Source organism: Protopterus annectens, chromosome 11.part0 (assembly GCF_019279795.1).
Source record: "Protopterus annectens isolate FY-2018-M chromosome 11.part0, PAN1.0, whole genome shotgun sequence".
NCBI classification, from domain to species: Eukaryota; Metazoa; Chordata; order Ceratodontiformes; family Protopteridae; genus Protopterus; species Protopterus annectens.
This window is the reverse complement of record NC_056745.1, coordinates 1,301,130,425-1,301,154,734: the sequence shown is the minus strand read 5'-3', so window position 1 is coordinate 1,301,154,734 and position 24,310 is coordinate 1,301,130,425. Positions and strand designations below refer to the sequence as shown.

The 24,310-nt window shown below is 41.3% G+C and overlaps 1 protein-coding gene across 1 annotated transcript in view; it reads left to right on the top strand.

The window, feature by feature from the left end:
- SND1 (staphylococcal nuclease and tudor domain containing 1) overlaps nt 1–24,310 on the top strand; it is a gene marked incomplete in the record, with an annotated part of 3,811,866 nt that overhangs the window by 1,208,876 nt on the left and 2,578,680 nt on the right. The window contains 1 exon segment of the mRNA XM_044088623.1: nt 7,647–7,719. Within this exon segment, the coding sequence (XP_043944558.1) occupies nt 7,647–7,719 (73 nt within the window).

The following is a 24,310-nucleotide window of genomic DNA, read 5'->3' as shown; positions in this document are numbered from 1 at the left end:
TTTAATTTTAGAAGTATAGTAAGATTTAAGTTAGGATTTCTTAGTTTTATAGCACACTTATGGTTTTAGCCACTTTAATTTACTAGTTCCATTACTTTCCTGCAGGTTGGGGGAAAAGCAGGTAGTTTCTGTTTTCTCGTGTCCTGATCGACCCTCTTAACACCATTATCAGTTCTTGTTCTTAGTTTTGCACACAGCACAAGGTAACACTTTGCTGCTGCAGCTTTGTTGCAGCCCTTTTATGTATTTACTTACTGATTTAGTTTCACTACGTTCGATATCTCTCTCTTCACGGAAGACCTGAAATAGTATTATACTAACTTTGAAATTTGTGCATGGCAATGGGGCAGTTCTAATTTCTTTTGACAAGTGTCATGGAATTTTATTTCCACCTATGCAACCACCTACTCGGGCAGATGGGGCCTTGCTTTAACTTATCAGGGCAGCACACACAGTAATGCAGCAACCCCATTTTACTGAACTGCATTGTTTTTATTAGGAAAAACAAAAGTTACCTGGTGTGGGAATAGCACCCACACCCACATTCTTCTGATTTTCCAGCTTCAGTGGTGTGGTACCTTTTGAACTACTAACAACATTTGTAAGTACTTCATTATGCTAAATTGGTGTGTATGGGTCTGGTATCTTTTCTGTACTTGCTTTCAGGCATTTCTTGTTGAAGAGGACTAATTTGATTTATCAATCTTCACATAATGATATTGCAATCTGTTATTAAAGGTCCTTGAATCAATTCACTTAGCTGCTGTAGATATAATTAAATGTTTTTGGTTATCTGATGGGTTCTCACCTGTTGTATTTTTGCTCTATGCCATTTGAACACCAAATGTGTCTTAGCAAGGGAATTCCTTCATCTTTTCTCAGCATGTCCTGTTCCTTTGTACTGTAACATTTGAAATGTATTCCTGATAAGTTTTGTATTTGTTTCATTTTCTGCTGATTTGTTTGTATATATTTGTACAGCCTCTAAGCCCTTTGCATTAAATATTGATTCTAAATTTGTCAGTTTATTATTTTGTTTGACTTGTTTTATGCATTCCCATCACTCCACTGCGAGTCTTTTTTTTTCCTAAAGCAGGTTGTTGCATTCTGACCCCCCCCCTAAAAAAAATCATTCACTGTGGTGTCAGTGAAATTAAAATAAGTAAATAGGTTCTTATGTTGAAGTGCTATGAATTTGCAAGGCTGGCTGTCTTGTTAAATAGAGTTCCTAACCTCAATAATAATAACTTTGATGACTGCATTTTAAATGTATACAGCCTTGAACAGGGGAAGTAACCTATTTTCATTACATTCAGAACATTAAGTATACTTTTTGCTTTTCTTAAGCCATATCTCATTTAATAATGAAATGTAGATGTGAGAGTGTTCAATCTCGCCTTTGTTCTTACACATGGGTTCGGAGCCGATCCTCGGCTCCGTGCCGGCCGACTGCAAGCTCTGCATCGAGAAGAAGCTCGAGGACATCCAATACCCACAATCCCCCTCTGCCTTTACCTCAGATCTAGTTTGCCGCTGCATAATCGCTGGGGACTAGCTCGAGGCTTTTACAGATAAGAATTTATCTTTCTGTTTAAATTTTTCAAAAATTTTCTTCAATATAGTCTATGAATAGTTAGAGTAGGTGTGTGAGTGGACTTTGATATCTCGGTTCCTTAGATTAGTTACTTAGTTTAACTAAAGGGTACAGAGTTTTTTCGGGCCTACCTCCCTACTTGAATAACTTGGACTAAGTATTGTGTAGTCTGCTTATTACAGGATTTGACACATATTACCGGATTTGACTGTTTTTCATTGGAAGTGACTTTTAATTACTGGACTGTCATTCTTTCTTGTTGTCATGTCAGAAAAATTAAAATCTGGCTTCAAGCGTTGTCAGTGTGGCTAAAATGTCGGTCACAGACAACCACAGTTCCTGTGTCTACTGTCTTGGCCCCTCCACTTACAAGAGGACTGCTCTATTTGTCACTCTTTTAGTGGGAGGGTCATGACAGATAGGCGCAGGAAACTGATGGATAGAGGATTGCTGAAACCCTCTTTCCAGGAGGCCTTGGATGCTTCAGACCAGGCATCCAAGTCTTGAAGTCGAAGGCCGGAGCCAAAGACATCGGCTCCGAGATCTTCGAAGTTAGTTGGATCACCGTTCCACAGACTTCGGGCCGAGTGTTCAACTGTTGGCAGTTTCGAGCCTCGAAGTCTTGGAACCGTGACGGAGCTCCTCCACCGACTCTATTGAGGTCGGCTCCGTCTTCGATCCCTTCGACTCGCTCTTCGAGCCCTTTCCGACACCGACGTGGACCGTGTGGTGCAGAAACTTATGGAGCATACGGCCCTGTCCAAGCTTATTTCGGTCTCCTCTCAGTTGATGTCGAGACTTGAAGGCCTGCCACTATCTCCATCTGTTCCTCCTCCGGTGACCTGTTCAGTCTTCGGAGCCGGAAGAGGCTGACCTGATGATTGTGGAGCCCTCGGTGCCAGAACCGTCTTTTCTCGGTCGGCACCGTTTACCTCGACTCCATCCGATCCGGTACCGGAGTCTCGGCCGAAGATCTGTCCTTGGTTCCGGGACCGAGAGTCGGACCGATGTTCGTTCCGACTCTCCTCTCGGGCCTCGCACGGATCGATTCGGTTCCGTCCTCGGGTCGGTGCCTTGACTCCTGTTTCGGGTTTCTTCCCATTTCTTGGAACCGGAGATACCTCGACTCGGGACCCGGGGCCTTCGACCTCATGAGGAAGGTGTTGTCTACTCAGACAACCACATCAGCAGGTACAGCTTCTCCTCCCGCAAAGGACCGTTATCCTCCTCTGCACCCACGGCCACGCCCAAGCGTCGGGCACCAGTGTCTCAGCCACCCCTGGAGGGTGCCCCTCTTCCTCGGAGGCTTCTTCGGATGCTCCCCTAAGAAGTTCCTAGGAAAAGACTGTGTAAGAGGAGACACTTGGATTCTCCACAAGAATCCTTGACATCTGATACTGACTTAGATGAGTCAGAAGGGTCCCTAAGTCACCTTCAGAGGATGTCTCTTTGCTGACATCTTGAGATCCTTAAACAGAGAGGTGACTGGCAAGCCCTCCCCTTCTGAGGATGAGTCAGTTTTGCTGAAGGCATTTGGTGCCCGCCCTTCCTCCTCCTGGGTCACTCCGCCCTTTGATGAGTTAATGGAATTGATTGCTCGAAGGCGTGGGAGACTCCTGACACGGTGGAACCTGTCCCTAGGAAGCCAAATAAGTACATCACGGCACCACAGGACAAAGCTTACCTTACCAAAGGAGTTCCGTAGACGCCATGGTGGTGGCAGCGCCACGAAAAAGGAGATGTCGGAGTCTTCCTCATCTGTCCATCCGCCTAACAAAGATTCTAGGACCATGGACAGATAATGGAAGCGATTTTCAGTTCAGCGGCTTTCTATGCTCCCTGAACTATTTGACCCATTTTACACGCTTACAGAGGGATCTAGTCAGAGTTGGGAGATACCCTCCAGGGTGCTACAGATGCCGCTGTCTCAGAGAAAGTTACAGCGCATCTCAACACCCTTACATCCATTGTGAACTCGTCCATGAGGCTGATATCCTATGCAGCGAAGGATCGAGTAGGGCAGCGGCTTCAGCGATTGCCTTCGAGGCAATCCTGGATGCGCTTATGTTCGCTTGGAAGCCTTCAAGTCTTCCTTTACTAACGCCCCATTTGATGGAGCCACACTTTTGGCCCTAAAGTAAAGGAGACCCTTACCCGGTGTGAACAGGAGGGAAAGACTCTGTCTGCTGTCGGAGTCCGCTTTTCCACCCTTCCAGACCGCACCCCAAAGGGCAACGTAGGGAAAATGTGGTTTCAAAACCCCAAGGGTCTTTTCCAAACACACAGGGTGATGCCCCTCTAGAGGCAGAGGGGGGCAGAGGTGGAAGACGCCGCCCTGGCGGCAGAGGGGTCCGAAAACCAAGGTGACAGGGATAACCTCCCTGGCAAACCTTTTCAGCACTCCTGAGAGGAGGCCCGACTGTCCTGCTCTGGAGGCAGTCGGGTCGCTTAGCTTTATACCCTCAGGCCTGGCAAAACCTTTCTTCAGACAATTGGGTAAAAGCATTGTTACCAGAGGTTACAAAATCCCGCTTCTATCCACCCCATTCCAAAGAGAACTCCCAGATGTACCACCCCATCTGCGAGACCCAGCAGCTACGAAATTTCAAAGCTGCTAAGAAAAAGAGTCATCCAACCAGTCCCAGCGGACCAAATAGGATTCGAACTTACTCAAGGTTCTTTTAGTTCCAAAGAAAACAGGGGACTGGAGGCCAATTCTGGACCTAAGTCATCTCAACACCTTTGTCAAGAAGGAAAAGTTACGAATGGTCACGCTTCAATCGATCCTTCCATTCTTACGGAAGGGCGACTGGATGTGCTCAATAGATCTGAAGGACGATACTACCACATCAAAATGGCCAGGGCGCCCAGAGATCACTTGCGCTTCGGCTGGGAGCCAGTCACTATCAGTTTCGAGCCCTGCCCTTTGGTCTGACCACAGCCCCCAGGGTCTTCACCAAATGCATGGCAGTGGTAGCGTCTCATCTGAGGCGCCTAGGATTCCAGGTGTTTCCGTATCTGGACGACTGGCTCCTGTCTGCCACCACCAGGCCAACTGATACATGCCAGGGATTACTCCCTACAACTTTGCACACATCTTGGCATTTCAGTAAATTTGAGAAATCTTTGCTACAGCCATCACAGCATATCTTATTCATAGGAGCGAATTAGATACTCGCCAGTTAGTTCTAAAACTTCCGACAGAAAGAATAGTAGCACTTCAATCCAACATTTCCCTTCTGCTGTCGCCCAGGAAATCCCCAGCAAAATTGTTCTGAAAGTTCTGGGTCTCATGGCAGCTTCTCTCATAGCAATACCATTGGGAAGACTGCACATGAGAGTGCTACAATGGCTTCTATTTGCACAATGGTCATTCCAACAACTTCCACTGACTCACGAAATATTGATAACGAAAACATGCAAATCACACCTAAGGTGGTGGTTACAGACTTGCAACCTATCCAGCGGAAGACGATTTGTGCTACCCACACCGCCAGCAATGATAACCACGGACGCTTCCCTGATAGGGTGGGGGGGCATCTTTCAGGGACAGACAGTCCAAGGCGAATGGACCAATCTGGAGTACAATCTGCACATCAGTGTTCTGGAGTTGAGGGCAGTGTTTTGGCGTTGCAACACTTTGCTCCCCTTCTTCCTCCAGGGACCATTGCAGTTCAGACAGACAACATGTCCGTAGTCTGGTACATAAACAAGCAAGGGGAACCAGGTCCTACCAACTATGCAGAGAGGCCATGAGAATTTGGCAATGGGCAGAGTCCACCGTCGCTTTCTGATCGCAACGCACATCCCGGGTCATCCAACGCCATAGCCGACAGGCTGAGCAGGGCAATTCTATTGCCTCACGAGTGGTCCCTCAAACAGTCAGTTGCGGAAAAGGTTTTTCGCAAATGAGGCCAGCCTACCTGCGATCTGTTTGCGTCTCCAATGAACGCCAAATGCAGGAGCTACTTTGCCCTATTACCCCTCCAGGGAAGTCCCAAGGGACGCGCTGGTGCACGATTGGCCCCGGTCTCCTATATGCTTTTCCTCCATTTCCTGATTGCAAAGTTTCTGCAGAAAGCAAACAACCTTCAGAGGACTATAATTCTCATTGCTCGCTCTGGCCTCGTCAAATTTGGTTCCCTTTCTCTTGCGTCACGCATTCGGGGACCTTGGATGCTGGACCCAGAGCCAGATCTACTGACTCACTCGTCAGGGAGTTCTCACCCATCCCTGGAATCTCTCCATCTAGCAGCTTGGCTGCTCCGCTTCCCTTAGCCAGGTCAATCCCCTTACATCGGGCGGTTCAAGATATTTTGGTAGCTTCTCATAAAGTTTCCACTATAAAGACTTATACTAGTAAATGGAAACGTTTTGTCATCTGGGCGAGTCACATCAGTTGGACCCTGTTACAGCTCCTTGAATAAGGTCTTAGAATTTCTAACCGAATTATTTCAGGAAGGAGCTTCTCCGCTACCTTAAGAGTACAGTTGGCTGCCATTTCTAGCTATCATATAGAAGAAAGTGGTGCACCTATTATGGCTCACAGACTCTGTAAAGCCTTTTAAAAGGTTCCTTTCATATCAGACCACCAGTCAGAAGCCCGACATCACCGTGGAATTTAAATTTGTTGCTCTCTAAATTGATGCTACCACCCTTTGAACCAGCTTCAAGTTGCACTTTGAAATTTTTGTCATGGAAAACATTATTTCTAGTGGCTATTACATCGGCTAGACGGGTGTCTGAGCTGCAGGCCCTTTCGGTCAAACATCCCTATTTAATTTTTCATTCTGACAGAGTATCCCTACGCACTAATCCATCCTTTCTTCCCAAAGTTTGTTCTACTAGTAATATTAATCAGTCCATTGAATTACCCACCTTCTTTAAAGATCACTCTAATAAATTAGAGTATATGTTGCACAAACTGGACGTTCATAGACAACTCAGATTTTATTTAGATAGAACAAAAGATCACAGGAAATCTGATCAGCTATTTGTAGCTTTTGCTGACAGCAGAAAGGGTCTTGCAGTTACTTAAACTAACTCTTTCTAAGTGGCTAACTGATTGTATCATTTATGTTTATGAAAATTCTGATCACACATTATCAGCAAAACCCAGAGGACATTCTACCAGATCAATTTCTACATCTTTGGCTCATGCAGCTCGCTTACCTTTAGACATCATTTGTGCGGCTGCTACTTGGGCTAAACCACATACATTTATCTCTCATTACAAGGTGGACAGGGTTTCTAGGATAGGGCAACCTTTGGTTCCACTGTGCTCAAGAACGTTCTCCTTGAGTTCCTCAGGATCATGGAGCTAGGACGCTACCCATGTGTAAGAACAAAGGCGAGATTGAACACTCTCACATAAAGAAGTTATGTCCTTACCATAACGCTCCATGTGGAGTGTTCATCTCGCTTGGTTATTACACTCCCACCCTTCCCACCCTTAGGAAGAACGCGTTCGATTTGGTGCCTGGTCTGGAGTATTCTCCTTCTGCTGTTGCAGTATTGCTGTTACTATCATACTCTTGGTATGTTTGTATATATGTACTTTTATGTATATAGTTGGCAGGTGTGCGTGCTGTATGTCTGGTTTGCTTGCAAACTAGATCTGAGGTAAAGGCAGAGGGGGATTGTGGGTATTGGATGTCCTCGAGCTTCTTCTCGATGCAGAGCTTGCAGTCGGCCGGCACGGAGCCGAGGATCGGCTCCGAACCCATGTGTAATAACCAAGGCGAGATGAACACTCCACATGGAACGTTATGGTAAGGACATAACTTCTTTTTATTGTTTTTTGAGGCTTTAGAACGTTTTATTTTAACTCCTGCTTCTTTTCCCGTTATCTAAAAGCTTCTCATTCATTTAAGGAATGAGTCTGTGTTCTTTCATACTATGAACTGTTATATAGGTAAAATTGCACAGTTTTGACTGCAGCAACTAACATCAGGAGTGAATGAAATGGAGTGCTGTTAAGACAGTAAGATTAAATTAGTGCTCTTCTCTGATCGTGTTGTAGCATATAACTTTTTTCTTTCTTCTCTAACAGTGCAATCAAGAATGGCAAAGGCTTGCACAGTAAAAAAGAAATTCCCATCCACCGAGTTGCAGACATCTCAGGGGTAAGACCACATTATTACCACCTCTTGGTGAATATGCTGTCAAAACTGAAAAACATGTTGTGCTTTAAGAAATGCATAAAACATGTATATGGTTGTGATTCTTTTCTCAAAGTTAATCCTTCTGATATAACCTCCTTTGAGAGAAAACTCCATTTGCAGATTTTCATCCTCCTGTTAATACAGATCCGTGAATAACAGTTTTTGGCAGGTAGAAACACTACGGTACAGTTAATAGGTTAAGTTTCTAACTGTTGTGCTAAGATGAGCATAGAAGACAGACATTGATAATATGGAAGTGCCTTTTAATGGCTGTCCTGGTAATTCACTGATTGTTATGAAGCACCCAGAACTCCATCTTTTAGATTTCTGATGGTGATGGGCCATGCTGCCCATATTGTGTTTGATAACTGAATCATTTCATTGAATGCATCAAGGCAGATGGCATTATTTTGTTTGTGTTGTAATCCCTATGGGCACAAGTGTTGTACTACTGTGGATTTTTTCAGTTTGCTGTCAGGAAATGAAAAAAAAATGTGTTGGCTTGGAGGCAAGGGGCCTCAGGAGTGATTCCTGACATCCAGGGTCAAGGAGAGGTACCATTAACAGCTCTGTAGTTGGAAAAGCATTATCAAACAAGGCAGGTATTCTGTAATATGAATAGGTAAAGTTTATTCAGTGTGTCCCAGGAGTTCTAGACCATTCTGTTTAGTAAGTGACAATCTCTTAAAAGTTGGTAGCATTACAAGTTAAGAATACATTAAGGAATACTTGCGGAAACAGGAAGTCTGTGCACATGTTATGAAGAGCTTATCAGTAGACTTGGACTGTCTGTATTTCTGGAATGTTCTGTCTAGTTTTTGTATGTAGAAGGCCATGCAGATATTGTTTTAGTCAGTGGTTTGGTACTGTCATTCAGAAAGTACTGCTGACAAGTAAGGAACACTGGTGTAAGTGAAGCTTTAAATAGGTTGAAGATTGATAAATGGGAAGGCATTCTGTCCTGGTGATCATTTGTAAGGTGGGGTTAGTTGTATGCATACCAGACCGCTGCCAGTTTGTGAAGTACCTTGAAAATATTTAAGATGGAGTTTGGTGATGTGTCTGAGAAACTTTTCAGATGCAAAGGTCAGGGAATTGGCTGTATAGAAGTGGTCTGGTTAATGGAGAAAAGTGTATGACATTGAGATCCCAAGTGGAAGTAAAATAGTCGATTATGGAAGAGTTTAGAAGAGGGCTAAAAATCTGTGTGTCACTGTTAAGTGTAGATGTTTGTGAATAATATAGTAATTAATTGAGGGAATTCACTAACAAACGTGGTTGGTCACCTTGAGGTGTGAGGCAGTAACTGGAGAATACAAAAGAATGTAGGCGATGGGACAGACTTAAACAATGGATGGCTTAAGTGTCCCCTTTTTCCTGAAATTCCAGTTTGGGATGGTTGGGTGTTGACTTCTGCCTTTTTTTTATTCTGATTTTTTGACTTTGGGATTGTGACCATTTTTTTTTATATCTACTGTGTAACTTTACTGGTAGTCCGTCTCCCGAAAGTAATTAATGCCAGCTCAAATCTTTCACATTGACAGCAGTCTGTTAAAATCCAAATAATGAAAATCCAGCAAATAAGATGTTTTTTTTTTCCAGCACTTAACTAGAAGTGTTTTTTTTTTTTTTTTTTTATCAATCAATTCATTCCTGGAAGGAGGGGGTCTGTTCTTGTACCACTCGTATGGAGGAGAGAATACATGCTCCATATTTATTCTCTTATTTTGTGTTGCACAACCGTAGGCTAATGAGGTCAAGTGGTAGTCTAAAATTAATTTCTTTGTTGTGCGGACTCAGTAACAATAAAATAGCAAATTACAATTTAAAACCTGTAAGTCAAAATCCTGTTGATTTTATCCCATCCCTTGTTAAAATGCACAAGTCTCCATATGCACATTAAAATTAAACTAATATAACCACCTAGTCATTTTGAAGCAGCCATAAGATATTTTGTTTAAGAAGCCTGTGGAGGGGGAGGGGGGTTAGGCAGTAACCTGAGATCTGTTAAAACAAAGAGAATAATGTTTGTTGATGCTGTATTCTTTGACACTGTCATTGTTGCTTGATACAATTCATGATGTGTGGGTGAGATTTTTTTTTACATTTTCACTTGTGTTATAGATCCAGTAATGTTACTGTTCCTCAAAAGAGGGAGTCTGTGCTCTGTGCTGTCACTATTTGGTGCATCTTAGCCCAAAAAAAAGAGAGTATGGTATTTTTCAACATGGAGTATGTGCTGCATTGTCACAGATCTGTGTTTTCTCATTCAGTTTAGCTTTTGGGTGTGGGAACTGGAGGTTTCATGCATTTTTATTCCTCCAGTCTCCCAAGTCATTGTACCTTTTTGGTATGTTGTACAGGGAAAAAAGTACTGTATAGTTTTGATTGTCACTTAACTTTGACAAGTCTGATCGCATGATACTATGTTGGAATGTGACAAAAGAATGACAACAGGTTTCCAAACTTGCAATGGTAATGGGGTACAGAAGAGCAGTGTATTTCTTCAAATCTTCATTGTAGAGTATTTGAAAATGAGTTATCTTTTGTGCATATGGACTCTGTCCTTTGAAAACCTACGCAAGACACTTGCATAGCATGTTGCTCATAAGACATGAAAATGCAAAATACATTTTGTTCATTTACAAGGCATAAAATAATGCAATAAGATAGGGAGAAAGCTAGCTGATATGATGGAGAGAAGGAAGGTTGATATATTGTGCGCGCAAGAAACCAGGTGGAAGGGGAGTAAGGTCAGTTGTAATGGAGGTAGGTCCAAATTGTTCTATCATGGTGTGGTTGGGAGGAGAAATGGGGTAGGGGTTATCCTGAAGGAATAGTATGCTTTGAGGTGAAGCGTAGGATAGAGTGATGGTTATGAAGCTGGAAATTGAAGGTGAAATGATGAATGTTAGTGTATATGCTCTGCAAGTTGGATGTGCGATGGATGAGAGAGAAAAATTTTGGAGCAAGTTGGATAAAGGTGAGATACTGGTAATTGGAACGGATTTCAGTGGGCATGTTGGTGACGGGAACAGAGGGGATGAGGAAGTGATGGGGTAGGTATGGTGTTAAGGAGAGGAATGCAGAAGGTCAGATGGTAATGGATTTTGCGAAAAGGATTGACATGGCTGTGGTGAAATATGTATTTTAGGAAGAGGGAGGAGCATAGGGTAACATACAAGAGTGGAGGAAGATGCGCACAAGTGGATTATATCCTATGCAAGAAGGCCAGTCTGAAGGAGATTAGAGACTATAAAGTGGTGACAGGAGAAAGTGTAGTTAGGCAGCATAAAGTGGTGGTCTGTAGGCTGACGGTGATCAAGAAGAGGAGGTGGCGTGTGATAGCAGTGCCAAGGATCAAATGGAATTTGAAAAAGGGTGATTGTGAGGTGGAGTTCCAGGAAGAATTGAGACAGGCACTAGGTGGTAGTGAAGAGTTACCAAATAGCTGAGTAACTACAGCAGAGCTGGTAAGGGAGACAGCTAGAATGGTGCTTGCTGTGACATCTGGATGGAGGTTGGAACACATGGAGACCTGGTGGTGGAATGAGGAAGTACAGGAAAGTATACAGAGGAAGCTGTTGGCGAAGTGGGATTGTCAGAGATATAAAGAAAGTAGACAGGAGTATAAGGAAATGAGGCGCATGGCAAAGAGAGAGGGGTGGTGAAGGCTAAGGATAAGGCATATGGAGAGTTGTATGAGAGGTTGGACACTAAGGGCGAAAAGTACCTTTACCAATTGGCTAAACAGAGGGGACTGAGCTGGGAAATATGTGCAGCAAGTAAGGGTGATAAAGGATAATGAGAGAAATGTACTCAAAAGCGAGGAGTATGTGTTGAACAGATGGAAAGAGTACTTTGAGGAGCCGCTGAATGAAGCGAATGAGAGAGAGAAGGTTGGATGATGTGGTGATGGTGAATCAGGAAGTGCAATGGATTGGCAAGGAGGAAGTAAGGACAGATATGAAGAGGATGAAAAATGGAAAGGCTTTTGGTCCAGATGGCATACCATTGGAAGCATGGAAGTGCTTAGGAGAAATGACAGTGGAGTTTTTAACCAGCTTGTTTAATAAAATCTTGTAAAGTGAGAGGATGCCTGAAGAGTGGAGAAAGTGTTTTGGTACCGATTTTTAAGAATAAGGGTGATGTGCAGAGCTGTATTAACTGCAGAGGGATAAAATTTATGAGTCACAACATGAAGTTATGGGAAAGAGTAGTAGAAGGGAGGTGATTAGTGATCAGCAGTATGGTTTCATGCCAGAAAAGAGTACTACAGATGCAATGTTTGCTCTGAGAGTGTTGACAGAGAAGTACAGAGAAGGTCAGAAGGAGGTGCTTTGTGTCTTTGTGGACTTAGAGAAAGCATATGACAGGGTGCCTAGAGAGGAGTTGTGGTACTGTATGAGGAAGTCTGGAGTGGCAGAGAAGTATGCAAGAGTGGTACAAGATATGTACGAGGGTAGTGTGACAGCGGTGAGGTCTCCGGTGGGAGTGACTGATGCATTTAAGGTGGAGGTGGGATTACATCCAGGATCATCTGTGAGCCCTTTCTTATTTGCAATGGTGATGGACAGGTTGGCAGTCAAGATCAGACAGGAGGCCCCGTGGACTATGATGTTTGCAGATGATGTGATCTGTAGTGAGAGTACGGAACAGGTTGAGGCGACCCTGGAGAGGTGGAGATATGCTCTAGAGAGTAGAGGAATGAAGGTCAGCAGGACTAAGACAGAATATATGTGTAAATGAGAGGGAGGCTAGGGGAATGGTGAGGATGCAGGGAGTAGAGTTGATGAAGGTAGATGAGATTAAATACTTGATCAGCAATTCAGAATAATGGCGAGTGTGGAAAAGAGGTGAAGAAGAGAGTGAAGGCAAGGTGGATTGGGTGGAGAAGAGTGTCAGGAGTGATTTGTGACAGACGAGTACCAGTAAGAGTGAAAGGGAAGGTCTACAAGAGGGTAGTGAGACCAGCTACGTTATATGGGTTGGAAGACGGTAGCTTTGACAAAAAGGCAGGAGTCGGAGCTGGACATGGCAGAGTTAAAGATGTTAGGATTTGCACTGGGTGTGATGAGGATGGACAGGATTAAGAATGAGTATATTGGAGAGTTAGCTCAGTTTGGATGATTTGGAGACAACACCAGAGAGGCAAGATTGCATTGGTTTGGACATGTTCTAAGAGGGATGATGAGTACATTAGGAAAAGGATGCTAAGGATGGAGCTGCCATTTTAATGCCTGGGAGAAGCACAGGAAGAAGAGACAAGTGGTAATGCAGTACAGCTACCAGTCAAAAAAAAAAACATAAGAGGCTTGTACCTTTTGTGTATGAACTTGCACATTTACTTAGGTGTGTGTCTGTGTGTGTGTATAGATAAGTATATAGTATAATGTCTTCCAAAACATGTTGAAAATCCCCATAAAATGCACAATTGCAGTCAGCATGTTGTGAATGAACATTTGTCCAAAATTGTTCCTTGCAGGTGAAAGGGGGGGAAACCCTCTGTAGCCCTGCATTCTGTGCAGCTAAATATTCCCTTGAGGTTGCTGTTACCTAATTAAAGGTAAATACTTGTTTTTGTACAAGAATAACAAATCTTTGCCATTGTCCTTTATTCTGCGAATTTGGGGAGAAGTGCAGTTTTGAAACAGTGCTGAAATGTAGCGGATTGTTATGTGTGATTAATGCAGAAGGATTTGGATGAGACATTAGACCTGAAGCCCCATCTGCTTGAGTTGGTGGTAGCATATGTGGATATGAAAGATCCCATGGCACTTATTGAAAAAAGGTAGAGGAAGCTCCCCACTGCCTTGGCCAAAATTGCACCTAGTCAGTATCCCCTGAAAATTGGCCTTTGGCCTAATGGGACTAACTTGGTCAACAAAGTGCAAGTTCCTTTAGCAACATTTCACTTTCTTTCCTGGAGCTTGTTTCACCAAAGCCCTCTTTCTTCCTAGTCAATAAGCATTGAGAAAAGCCAGTGAGAGGAAGGAAACCATCATTTTCAAACTTGGGAATTTCTGTATGCCCTACTTTTTGCCATGGAAGGTGGTACACTTTGGAAGGTGGTGCTTGTAAGTTGCATGATGCCAGGACAGTGTCCAATAGATGGGAGAAGCTGGGGAATTCCATTATCAAGGCGTTGGCCATCAGCTCTGATTTCAGTGTCACTTGCAAAGACCTCCTTTGGCTTTCTACTTGTCATTCACTCTCCCATAACTAGCAAGTGATTGAGTTGGCTCCTTGTCATTATGAATAGTGGAGCATAAGAGGTGCATCTTTGGCAGTCATCTTGGAGAATGATTCCTGATTTGTCAATGCTAGTCTTTTTTGCTAGAGTATGTGGAATTTAACTGCTGCTGGGCTGCCTTCTGCAAAGAGTTTGAGTGCTCCATTAAAGGCTGGGTGATTTTTGGGCTCTACGTTTATGGAAGTCTCACTGTCAAAGGTTGGGAGGTCCTACTCTTCTTAAGGAAGAAGTCCTTATGTGCTGGGTGAGACCATGGAGACTGCCCCATGTTAAATTTGCATGCCATGTTTGAAGTATGGTGGGATATCTCCTTAATGATATGGATTGTTGCATAGCCTTAAGAAGCAGTTATTGAAGGTCATGTAAGGCCCTGCCCAAGCATCTCACAATCCAGTGTTGTCACTGGGTGGGGAGTCGTCTTGCCACCAATGAGTACCTGTATGCCTTCTGCCTGTCACATTTCTTGAGGGAAGAGCATACGCATTTGGGTTATAGTGACAGATTAAACATTGATATGGACAAGTCTGTCCTCTCCCATGTGTCAATGCTTGGCTTCTTTTCTTGTTACTCTTTTCAGAAATGGAGGCATGGAATGACTGTAAATACTATGATGGCATACATTGTCTGCATAAGAGTGCTTCTGTTCTGCACCTTCCATTTCATGTTTAGACATGCACATAGTTCAGGTTTTGATCCTTGTTCTCACTATTAAAATGTTTCTGTATTTGGCTACAGTTTGGGTAGTCTGTGACAGTATTTATGAATCTGAATTTTACAAAAGTGGGAGAAGGATGCTGTTCATGGGACTATAGGGAGGGTCCCTTTTAACACCTTTGAGTAGCCTGGGGTTTCACTATAGATTTATTTGGTAGATTAGCTATTTATACTTAAGATAGCTTTGCATTGTCTATGGTCTTTAGGTCTCTTGGTTAAGCAGTATCCTTGAGCAGTTGGCATTTACTCTTGTTCTGAATTCTCTTTCTCTGTACTTTGAAGCCTGGGAGAAATATGCCAAATGTTTCCAACATAGGAGGTACATCTTAGTGTTCTTACCACGTTTTGTTTTTTACTTGCCAGACTTGGTCCTCAGTCTACCCAGCCTGCTCACATTGAATACCCTCTGAGTTATCAGCTTATGAATTGGTTTTACAGATCAGGGTGATATCTCCTGGAGTTATCTCTTCAGTCCAGCTGGATTGGTTGGAGCTGATGGGAGTAGTAGATGTAGGGTGAGCTTGTGACATGGACTGACTCGTACTTGATTTGTAATGTGTAATGACACTTGGTAGGGGCTAGAGGTGCTAGTTCTGGACCTCGTAAGGACCTTGGTTGTATGGTAGCAGTTGGTCTAGTGCTGTCCTCTGCTGCTCTGTTGCCACACTTGGTGTGTGCATAACTGCACACAGGCCTTGCATAGCACAACTTCACATGATCACTATTCTTTCACTGGTACAGTTTATCTCCCAGGAGATCATTTGGATGCAGTGAACCTTTAAAGTGCTATAGTTTCTCTAGCTTCTCTTGTGGAATTACATTGTTTAAAGAAGTTGTATGACAGTTACGGTCTTGCTTGAATCATTGTGTGGGTAGGGCTTAGTGTTGCCTTTATGATGGAAACCTGAGGCACCCTTGCTTAACTGTTTTATCACCCAGGATGGTCAGTCCCCTTTTTTATTATTATTTTTCCCTGGCAGACAAATGAGTCCTTGTTACAATGTTCTAAGGCTGACTTCAGGAAGATTTCTGCTGGTTTTCAATGTTACTGAAGTCTGTGCCATTCCTTCCTTACTGGAAGAAAGATTGGCCTTTGGGAGAGGACAGGGTAGACAAGGTGTTACTTTGCCGTAGTGGGGCTTAAGATCCTCAGTTGTGTGCCTCATCTTTTAAGATTTTAAGTTGACTTGCTGGAGGCAGCTTTGGATGTATGTGTTAGATAAGTGTGTGTGTTTAAGATGAGACCTTGATTTGGGATCAGAGTATGTCCACTCAGTCTGGAAACTGCCATGCTGGTGCAGTCTCAGTTTAGTCATTGCTTATTGTTTCTGGTGGTGATCTTGAGCTGTAGTCATGAGCATGTGCCTTTGCTAGATAGTATGGTTGCAGTTGTTCCTGTGGAGGTTGACACAGGTGGGCTCTTGCCTTAGTAATCAGTTAGGTGCCTTCATTTGGTATTGACAGGTCTCTTCATCTGCAAGTGGGCGATGGGCTGTCTGGTTTCTTAGTAGTGGAATTCTGTCCTAGAAGAGAAGGAACCCTGCAGGCACCCTTGGAGCATGCTGAGGATGTTTTGTTTCTCCATGTCCCTGGAATAGCAGGGTCTGTCTTAATGTCTTCTGTGCAGTCCTGCATTCCATCCAAGGTTTCTGTTGGTAAGGATAGTTTTTTTTTTTTTTTTTTTGTCTCCCTCCTGTGGGAGCTGTCCTGATGAAATGTGGTAGAGGTAGTTGAAGTCTTCCTCCTGTTGCATCATTTTTCTGCTAGTCCTGTTCTTTGGCAGCTGCCCAAGGGTATCCTGCAGGTGGTGCTGTGGAGCATTCCCGTGCTCCTTTTCCCTGTAGAGGAAAGGGCGCTACTTTTCCTGAGAGAAAGAAACTCTGTTCCTTTTCTTAACCTTGAAATTTTCCTTCTCTTGGTTCCCCAAGCTTGGGCCCCTTTGTGGATACTGGGATAGCTTCCCCACTGCTCAAGGAGGGAAGAGTTTGAGTTCCCTCTGTTTCTGAAGGCACCACCCTTTTGCAAGGATGCTGTCTTCCCAGCTGTTGGCATTCCATCCAAACCTAGTAAGAAGAGGCACATTCCTGTATTCCCTCCTCGGACTGCTGGCTATGGAGAGCCTTGCTTAAGATTTCCAGAATGCTAGGATCCCTAAGAATTCCACTGCTGTAGTCCTCGGGATGATCCTTCTCAGGCCGAGCCATCGCTTTGGACTTCTGAGGAAGGGATAACCAACAATCTACATCATTCGTGTTACAGTTAATAAAAAAAAGAATTGTGTGTGAAATGTATACAGTGGATATAAAAAGTTTACATACTCCTGTTAAAATGCCAGGTTTTTGTGATGTAAAAAATTAGACCACAATAAAATCATTTCAAAACTTTTCCCACCATTAATGTGACCTATAACCTGTACAGTTCAATTGAAAAACAAACAAGCTTGTTAGGGGAAAAAATATAAAAAACTTACAATACGCTGGCTGCATAAATGTGTGTACACCCTTAAACTTAATACTTTGTTGTGTGTGCACACCCTTAAACTAATATTTTGTTGAACCACCTTTTGATTTAATTACAACATTCAGTCTTCTTGGGTACACACCTGGCACCAAATAGAGACTCTGATTAACCCCAAATAAAGTTCAGCTGTCCTAGTAGGATTTTCCTGACATTTACTCAGTTGCCTGCTACAGCAAAAGCGATGGTACACAGAGAAGCTTACAAGTCATCAAAGGGATCTCATTGTTGAAAGGTATCAGTCAGGAGAAGGGTACAAAAGAATTTCCACAGCATTGGATATACCATTGAACAAGACAGTGAAGACAGTCATCAAAAAGTGGAGAAAATATAGGACAACAGTGACATTGGAAAACATTGGACGTCCCTCCAAAATTGATGAAAAGACCAGACGAAAACTGGTCAGGGAGGCTGCCAAGAAACCTACAGTAACACTGAAGGAGCTGCAGGAATTTCTGGCAAGTACTGGTTGTGCACTACTTGTGACAACAATCTCCCGTATTCTCCATATATCTGGACTATTGGGTAGGGTTGCAAGATGGAAGCCTTTTCTTACACACAAAAGCATCCAGGCCTGGCTAAAATTTGCAAAACAGTATATCAAGTCTCCCAAAAGCATGTGGGAAAATGTTCTGATCAGTTGAGACCAAGGTTTAACTTCTTGACCACAATTCCAAAAGGTACGTTTGGAGCAAAAACAACACTTAGCATCACCAAAAGAGCACCAACCCCACAGTGAAGCACAGTGGTGGCAGTATTATGCTGTGGGGTTGCTTTTCTTCAGCTGGAACTGGGGCTTTAGTCAAGGTGGAGAGAATTATGAACAGTTCCAAATAGTCACTTTTGCCTTAAAACCTTCAGGCGTCTGCTAGAAAGCTGAAGATGAAGAGGAATTTCACCTTTCAGCATGACAGAGTCCAAGCATACATCCAAATCAACAAAAGAATGGCTTCACCAGAAGAAAATTTAAGTTTTGGAATGCCCCAGCAAGAGTCCAGACCTAAATCCAATAGAAAATCTGTGGAGTGACCTTAAGAGGGATGTGCACAAAAGATGCCATCACAATCTGACAGATTTGGAGCGTTTTTGCAAGGAAGAGTGGGCAAATATTGCTAAGTGAAAATGTGCCATGGTAATGGACTCCTACCCAAGAAGACTGAATGCTGAAATTAAATCAAAAGGTGCTTCAACAAAGTATTAGTGTAAGGGTGTGCACACTTATGCAACCAGTTTATCGTATGTTTTTTATTTTTTTTATATTTTTCCCCCAACGGATTTGTTTGTTTTTCAATTGAATTGTACAAATTATAGGTCACATTAAAGGTGGGAAAAGTTTTGAAATGATTTATTTGGTCTCATTTTTTTATATCACAAAAACCTGGCATTTTAACAGGGGTATGTACACTTATGTCCACTGTATATACCTCTTAAATATTGATGTTTTCTTATGTGCATTCAGAAATTAAATGTGATTAGTTAATTCAATAAGAACATATCTTTTAATAAGTTTAAAATATTTTTTCTCTGATACTCCAGAGTCAAAATTATTATTGAAGTATTTTATATAAATATTGGTATAGTATCTTCTCTCTCTCCATAGTATGTTTTTTTTTCAAAATAGTTTGATTTTATTCATCTTTGTCCTTTTTTTAATACCATGAGTAATTTGGTGTAGGTGCAACATTAAGAGTACTCGTGATGTTGAGCTGCTATTCACACTGTGTTACGAGTTATAGAAAATGTTAACAGTAAACGCATAACTTGTTACAACATTTTTTAATGCTGTAACAGATTTCACTTACTGCTGTTTGCACAGGAATGTTTAATTTCTTCCTCCTGTATCTTCTGCTTTGTAGAGAAGCACACAAACTGCTTTCACATGTTACAGATGCCTGACTTTGCCTCATTCTTTCATTGTGTGCTTTTTACTTCGCTGTTATATACAGGAAGATACATGAAACTTGTGTTTTTTCTTGCTGTCAACATTGGTAGAGATGAAGCCAGGTTTCAGTCGTCTCAACACAGACCAACAAGCAGCATAACAATTTATATAAATTTAGAGAAATTGGTTATCGGCATTGTCAGAGTGGTTTGTGCAGTCAGTGCACTATTGTGCTTCTGCTGTTCATTTCTGGGGGAGATGTCAGTTGTGTAATTGACTTTGGTGGCATTCTAAGCTGCTTGCAGGGGTGTGTTCTTCAGATGGCTTTGGAGGGTGTCTTTATGTGGTACATATGTAAACTGGGGGGGGCTTGTTCCCACCAACTTTGCAGAGTAGTGCTGACTGCTTGTGTCCTTGAACTGTAGTGGGTTTCTGCCCGCTGCCCCTTGCGGATGCATTTTCCTGGATGATTGTAGTATTTTGGCTCTCATTCATTGGGGAATCCCCCTGATTTCTGTGGAGAAGTCAGTTTGTGATGTGTCTTTGTTTTGTATGGCCTGGAAAAGTGGATGCTGTTGGAGAGACAATTAGTGAGATTTTTGGGATGTTAGGTGTTGGTGGCCGGAATCTCCATTCATTTCATCATTTGTTCCTGAATTTGCAGCAGCAAATACTTAATTTCGTATTAGGTAAACAGAACGTCACATTGTAAACACTGATCCCAAGCAAGGGTAAAATACACTCTTGGATGTGATGCATACTTAGTCTCTAGAAATACATATGATTAACTGCAAGATTTATGATATAGATTATTAGGACTCAATTTTAAACAACACAATATTCCTACTGTAAGAAACAGAGTTCCCACACAATATTCCAGTAACATGTCCATTGTGACAGGAATAATTAAGAAACATTGGCCCATCCTAACGCATGATGCTAAGATAAAGGAGATAGTAGGAGAAGACCCTAGCTTCTCTTTTAAGAATAAGAAATCTCTAAAAAGACACCTATGCTATCCTAGAGATGGTAAGGTAGAAAAGGAAGGAGAAGCAACATTAATAAAAGGAACTGCACCATGCAGAAAATGCAACCAATGTAAATTTATAGACACTAGCAACACTACTTTGCATCCTGATACTGGCATAATATTTACATTTAACATACAGGCTACTTGCCACACTAAAAATATTATGTACATAGCTGTATGTGATATCTGCTCGAATTTTTATGTAGGTAAAACTAACAGGGAACTCAGATTTAGGATACGTGAACATCATCTACAAATTAGAAATCAGAACCTTACAAATGCTTTAGCCAAGCATGTTAAGAATACAGACACGGGACATGCATTTAGGTTCCAAGCAATAGAAAAGATAGAGGAAAATGAGAGAGGGGGAGACCACTAGTAATACAGAAACATCAGAGACATGCTGGATTATCAGGATAAGGGCTGATAGAGGCTCTGGCCTTAATGAGAGAATTCCCCTAAAACCAGCACTTAGAAACAGACCTTTGGCCAAATAGTATAATAAATTGTTTTATGGTTATTTTTGTGTATACATTTTAATGATTATTCAAGGCTTTTGGCTAGTATTTGTATGTACACTATTCAATTTAATATATATCATGTATTTTTATGTATTTTTATGAATTAACTCATTATTTTAGTATGAACTAGCAGTTAATATATATGCAAGTAGTATCAAAGTCAGTAAGTAGTGGATGTTTTAGTTTTAGATGTAATGAGCATACTTAGCATTGTAAGATGCCAATTAAGTAATTTGAGTTCATTGAGTTACCTACCTATATAGGATGTGCTTGCAAGTTCATATTTTATGTAAAGGTCTGAGGAAGTGGTGTGTGGAGCACTACGAAAGTGCTTACCGACAATAAAAACTTGTTTTTATCATATATTGCGTTTCTTCAGCCACAAGTTTGGATTGTGTATATACTTTGTGACAATCTTTGACTCTGCTTTATTGGAAATGCATATTTGTAAGTCAAATGGTACACTGGTTACTTGCTCTAATGGCCTTAACTTGGTATGTGACATTAATAGAACCTGCTGGAGGGACAGATTTGTCTCCCAGAGGTTACCACATCTTTGAAACACTCCTGCTTCATGTCAAGTAGAGCACCTCATTGGCCCTTTTCAAACGCAATCTGGACGATTGGATGAGTAACCGTAAGTTCACTCCAGGGGTTCCACCTATGTCCTTCTTCGACAGGAATGATAGGTGCTGACCGTGGAAATAAGGGTAAAACTTAGCTAGGCTTGTAAGGGCCCTAGGGTCATTAGCCTAGTAACCTCTTATGATCCTATATGAATTTTCTTCTATTTTTTTTTCATTTCTCTAGAAAGATATCTGTAACAAAGGGTACTAAACAAGGATGTCCATTTTTCCCTTTATTTGACATTTGTTGACCAGGATAGTCCTACTGAGCTAGAGCCTTTTTTCAGGAGAGGCCTGGGGAGAAAAGCTCCACAGAAGAACAAAGTTACTTGCATATCACTAATAAGAACAATATAGAGCGAGTAGAGTTTGCTACTCAAGGTTACCCAAGTTTATCAACTGAAATAAATGCACACAAAGTAAAAACATTTGAATTAAATGCACACAATCAACAAAGTAAAAACATTTGAGTTCAAATGCATAATAAAGTAAGGTAAACATGTTGGTAAAATACATATCTCAAGGTCAGGATGGACAAAAAGCATCAGTAAGCTGGTTAGTTGTAGAAGTTGAGGGTGTAGCTAGAAACAGAGTGAGATCGCGATAGAGAGTATAAGGGAGACTGTAGTAGAGTGGTTGTGAGAAGTAAGTAACAGGGCAGATAAAATAGGATTAAGTGGTGTTTAGGGAGGAAAGTTTAGACTGAGCTTTTCACAGTGACAAGTTCAGGTATAAAGCAAGTATTCTTTTAGAGTTTTTTTGAATTCATGTGCATGGGGTATTTTTCTGATGGACAAGGATAGTTTGTTCCAGGCTAGGGCAGGAGTGTAACTATAGAAATTTTGGCCTATAGATTTTTTGGGCTTGTAGATTTTCAATAGTTGGTCGGAGCTTCTAACGGTTCTAGGAGTATAAAGTGAGATGAGTGAGGTGATAAAAGGACTGAGGACTTGAGGAAGGAATGAATAGGGAAGTTGGAAAGTAGAAGCTAGTAGGGGAACTCTAGCCAGTGTAAAAGTTTGAGGGATTGGCAGTGATGTGTATTTGAGGTGTGGTTAGCTGCAAATCTTGCAGCGTTCTTATAGGTGGATTCAAGTTTTGTCAGAAGAGAAGCTTGCAGGTTAGTTAATATCTGTGAGCTGGGGAGGAAGATAGGCATGGGCAAGAGAGAGTCTAGAGTATTTTGTGAGGAATTTACTTCTGTAAAGTCAACCTAATTTTTGGTGTGTTTTTTCTTTATGCAATGATGGACATGCAGGTCAAATTTGAGTTGGACATCAATGGTGACTCCAAGCAGTTTGGTGTGAGTTTCTGCATTTGACAGTGTTAAGTGAAGTAATGGAGATGGTAGGTTTAAGATGTATGTGAGATTTTGAGAAGAATAAAAGAAGCTTGGCCTTTTAAGCATTTAGGATGAGTTGGTTTTTAGAGAGCCAGTTTTCAATTGAGTTAGAGGAGTTTTGGGTGAGGGTGTGTAGGTCAGAGAGGGTGTCATAGGAAGCAACTGCTTGTAGAGTCAACATATTGTATGAGAGAGAATTAGGGACAGGAAGTATGGTGGTAATTAGTGAATATATTAAATAGTAATGGGCCAAGAATTGACCCTTGAGGAACTCCCATTTTGAAGGGAAGAAAGTAAGACCGTGAGGATAGCCATTTAGCAGATTGCTTCTGTTAGAGAGTTAAAAAAACAGGAAATGATAGCACTGGGAAAGACTGAGGTTGAAGCGTTTGGAAAGTAGTATAGGATGTGAGACTGTCTTGAATGCTTTGGAGAGGTCTAGAATTTTAACTATTGAAATTTTAGCCATTTTAATTCGAGCAAATTCAAGTGTTAAGGGTATTTAAGTCATAAAGAATTACAATTAAAAATTGTTTGCAAATGATATATTAGCCATTTCTAATCCAAAATCAACTTTAAAGGAGTTAGACCATACCATTAAATTTCAATCCTTTTCATGTCTCCAACAAATTAAAATCCAAATTTCTATTATAAATAAAAAAGAAAGCTTTAAACTTGTATAAACACACATTATAGGCAAACATGTTTCTTTGTATATGTAGGCTTAAAACTAACCAAATCAGTTGATGAAATAGGTAAATCACAGAAATGTTATTGAAATATGAAACTTAACCTCCAGATGGAACAAAATCATCATTGCATTTGAAGACAGACTACAAATAAAATGATCCCTTTTCCCTAGAATGCATTATGTAATACAAATACTACCTCTTTTACCTGATGATTAGTTTCTTTAATTTTTTTTTTATTGCTAAATTTTCTTTGGTTTCCTATTAAACCCAGTAGCCTTACAACATCGCACAAAAATCATGGGATCTGAGAGGAATGAATTTTCCAGATATCAATTCCTATATTAAAGCTTCTGTATTTAAATTAATACCAATTTGGATTGATCCAAATTATAATTACAATTAGAAAACTTTACGATTTGTTCTTAATGCGAACAAAGATGAATTGTCTAATGGTTCTGTTACAGATATTTTTTGTTTGGCTTTTATGTAATTATTTACAATATAATCTCTCCTTTTCCATCTGTTTTATCAATCACATTCTGAAGAAATTTTGGAATATTTTTTGGCAGAATAGCTTTGAAACTGATAATTCCATTCTCTCTAACAAAAAAAACCATAAGATACACATAAACTACTTATCTAGGAATCTAAGAATTTTGCTTATTGGAAATTGTTTTTATAACTTAAAGGTAAAAGAAATAAAATACTTAATGTATTAGTGACATTGGAAAACCATAAGGTGGGCTATTGTTACAGAATATAAAAATCACAGGCTCAAGATAAATCTTTAATTGCGCGATCATCATATAAAGAAAATCCTAAATTAATCTAACTATTTCAGGAAATCTATAATAGACTAACAAAAGACAATCTCGTATCAAAACTTTATAATATTCAGTACCAAATTAAATAAGAAATTTTGAGATCATATCACTCAAGGTTATAACAGTCAGCTTTCATAAGAGACTAGATCTC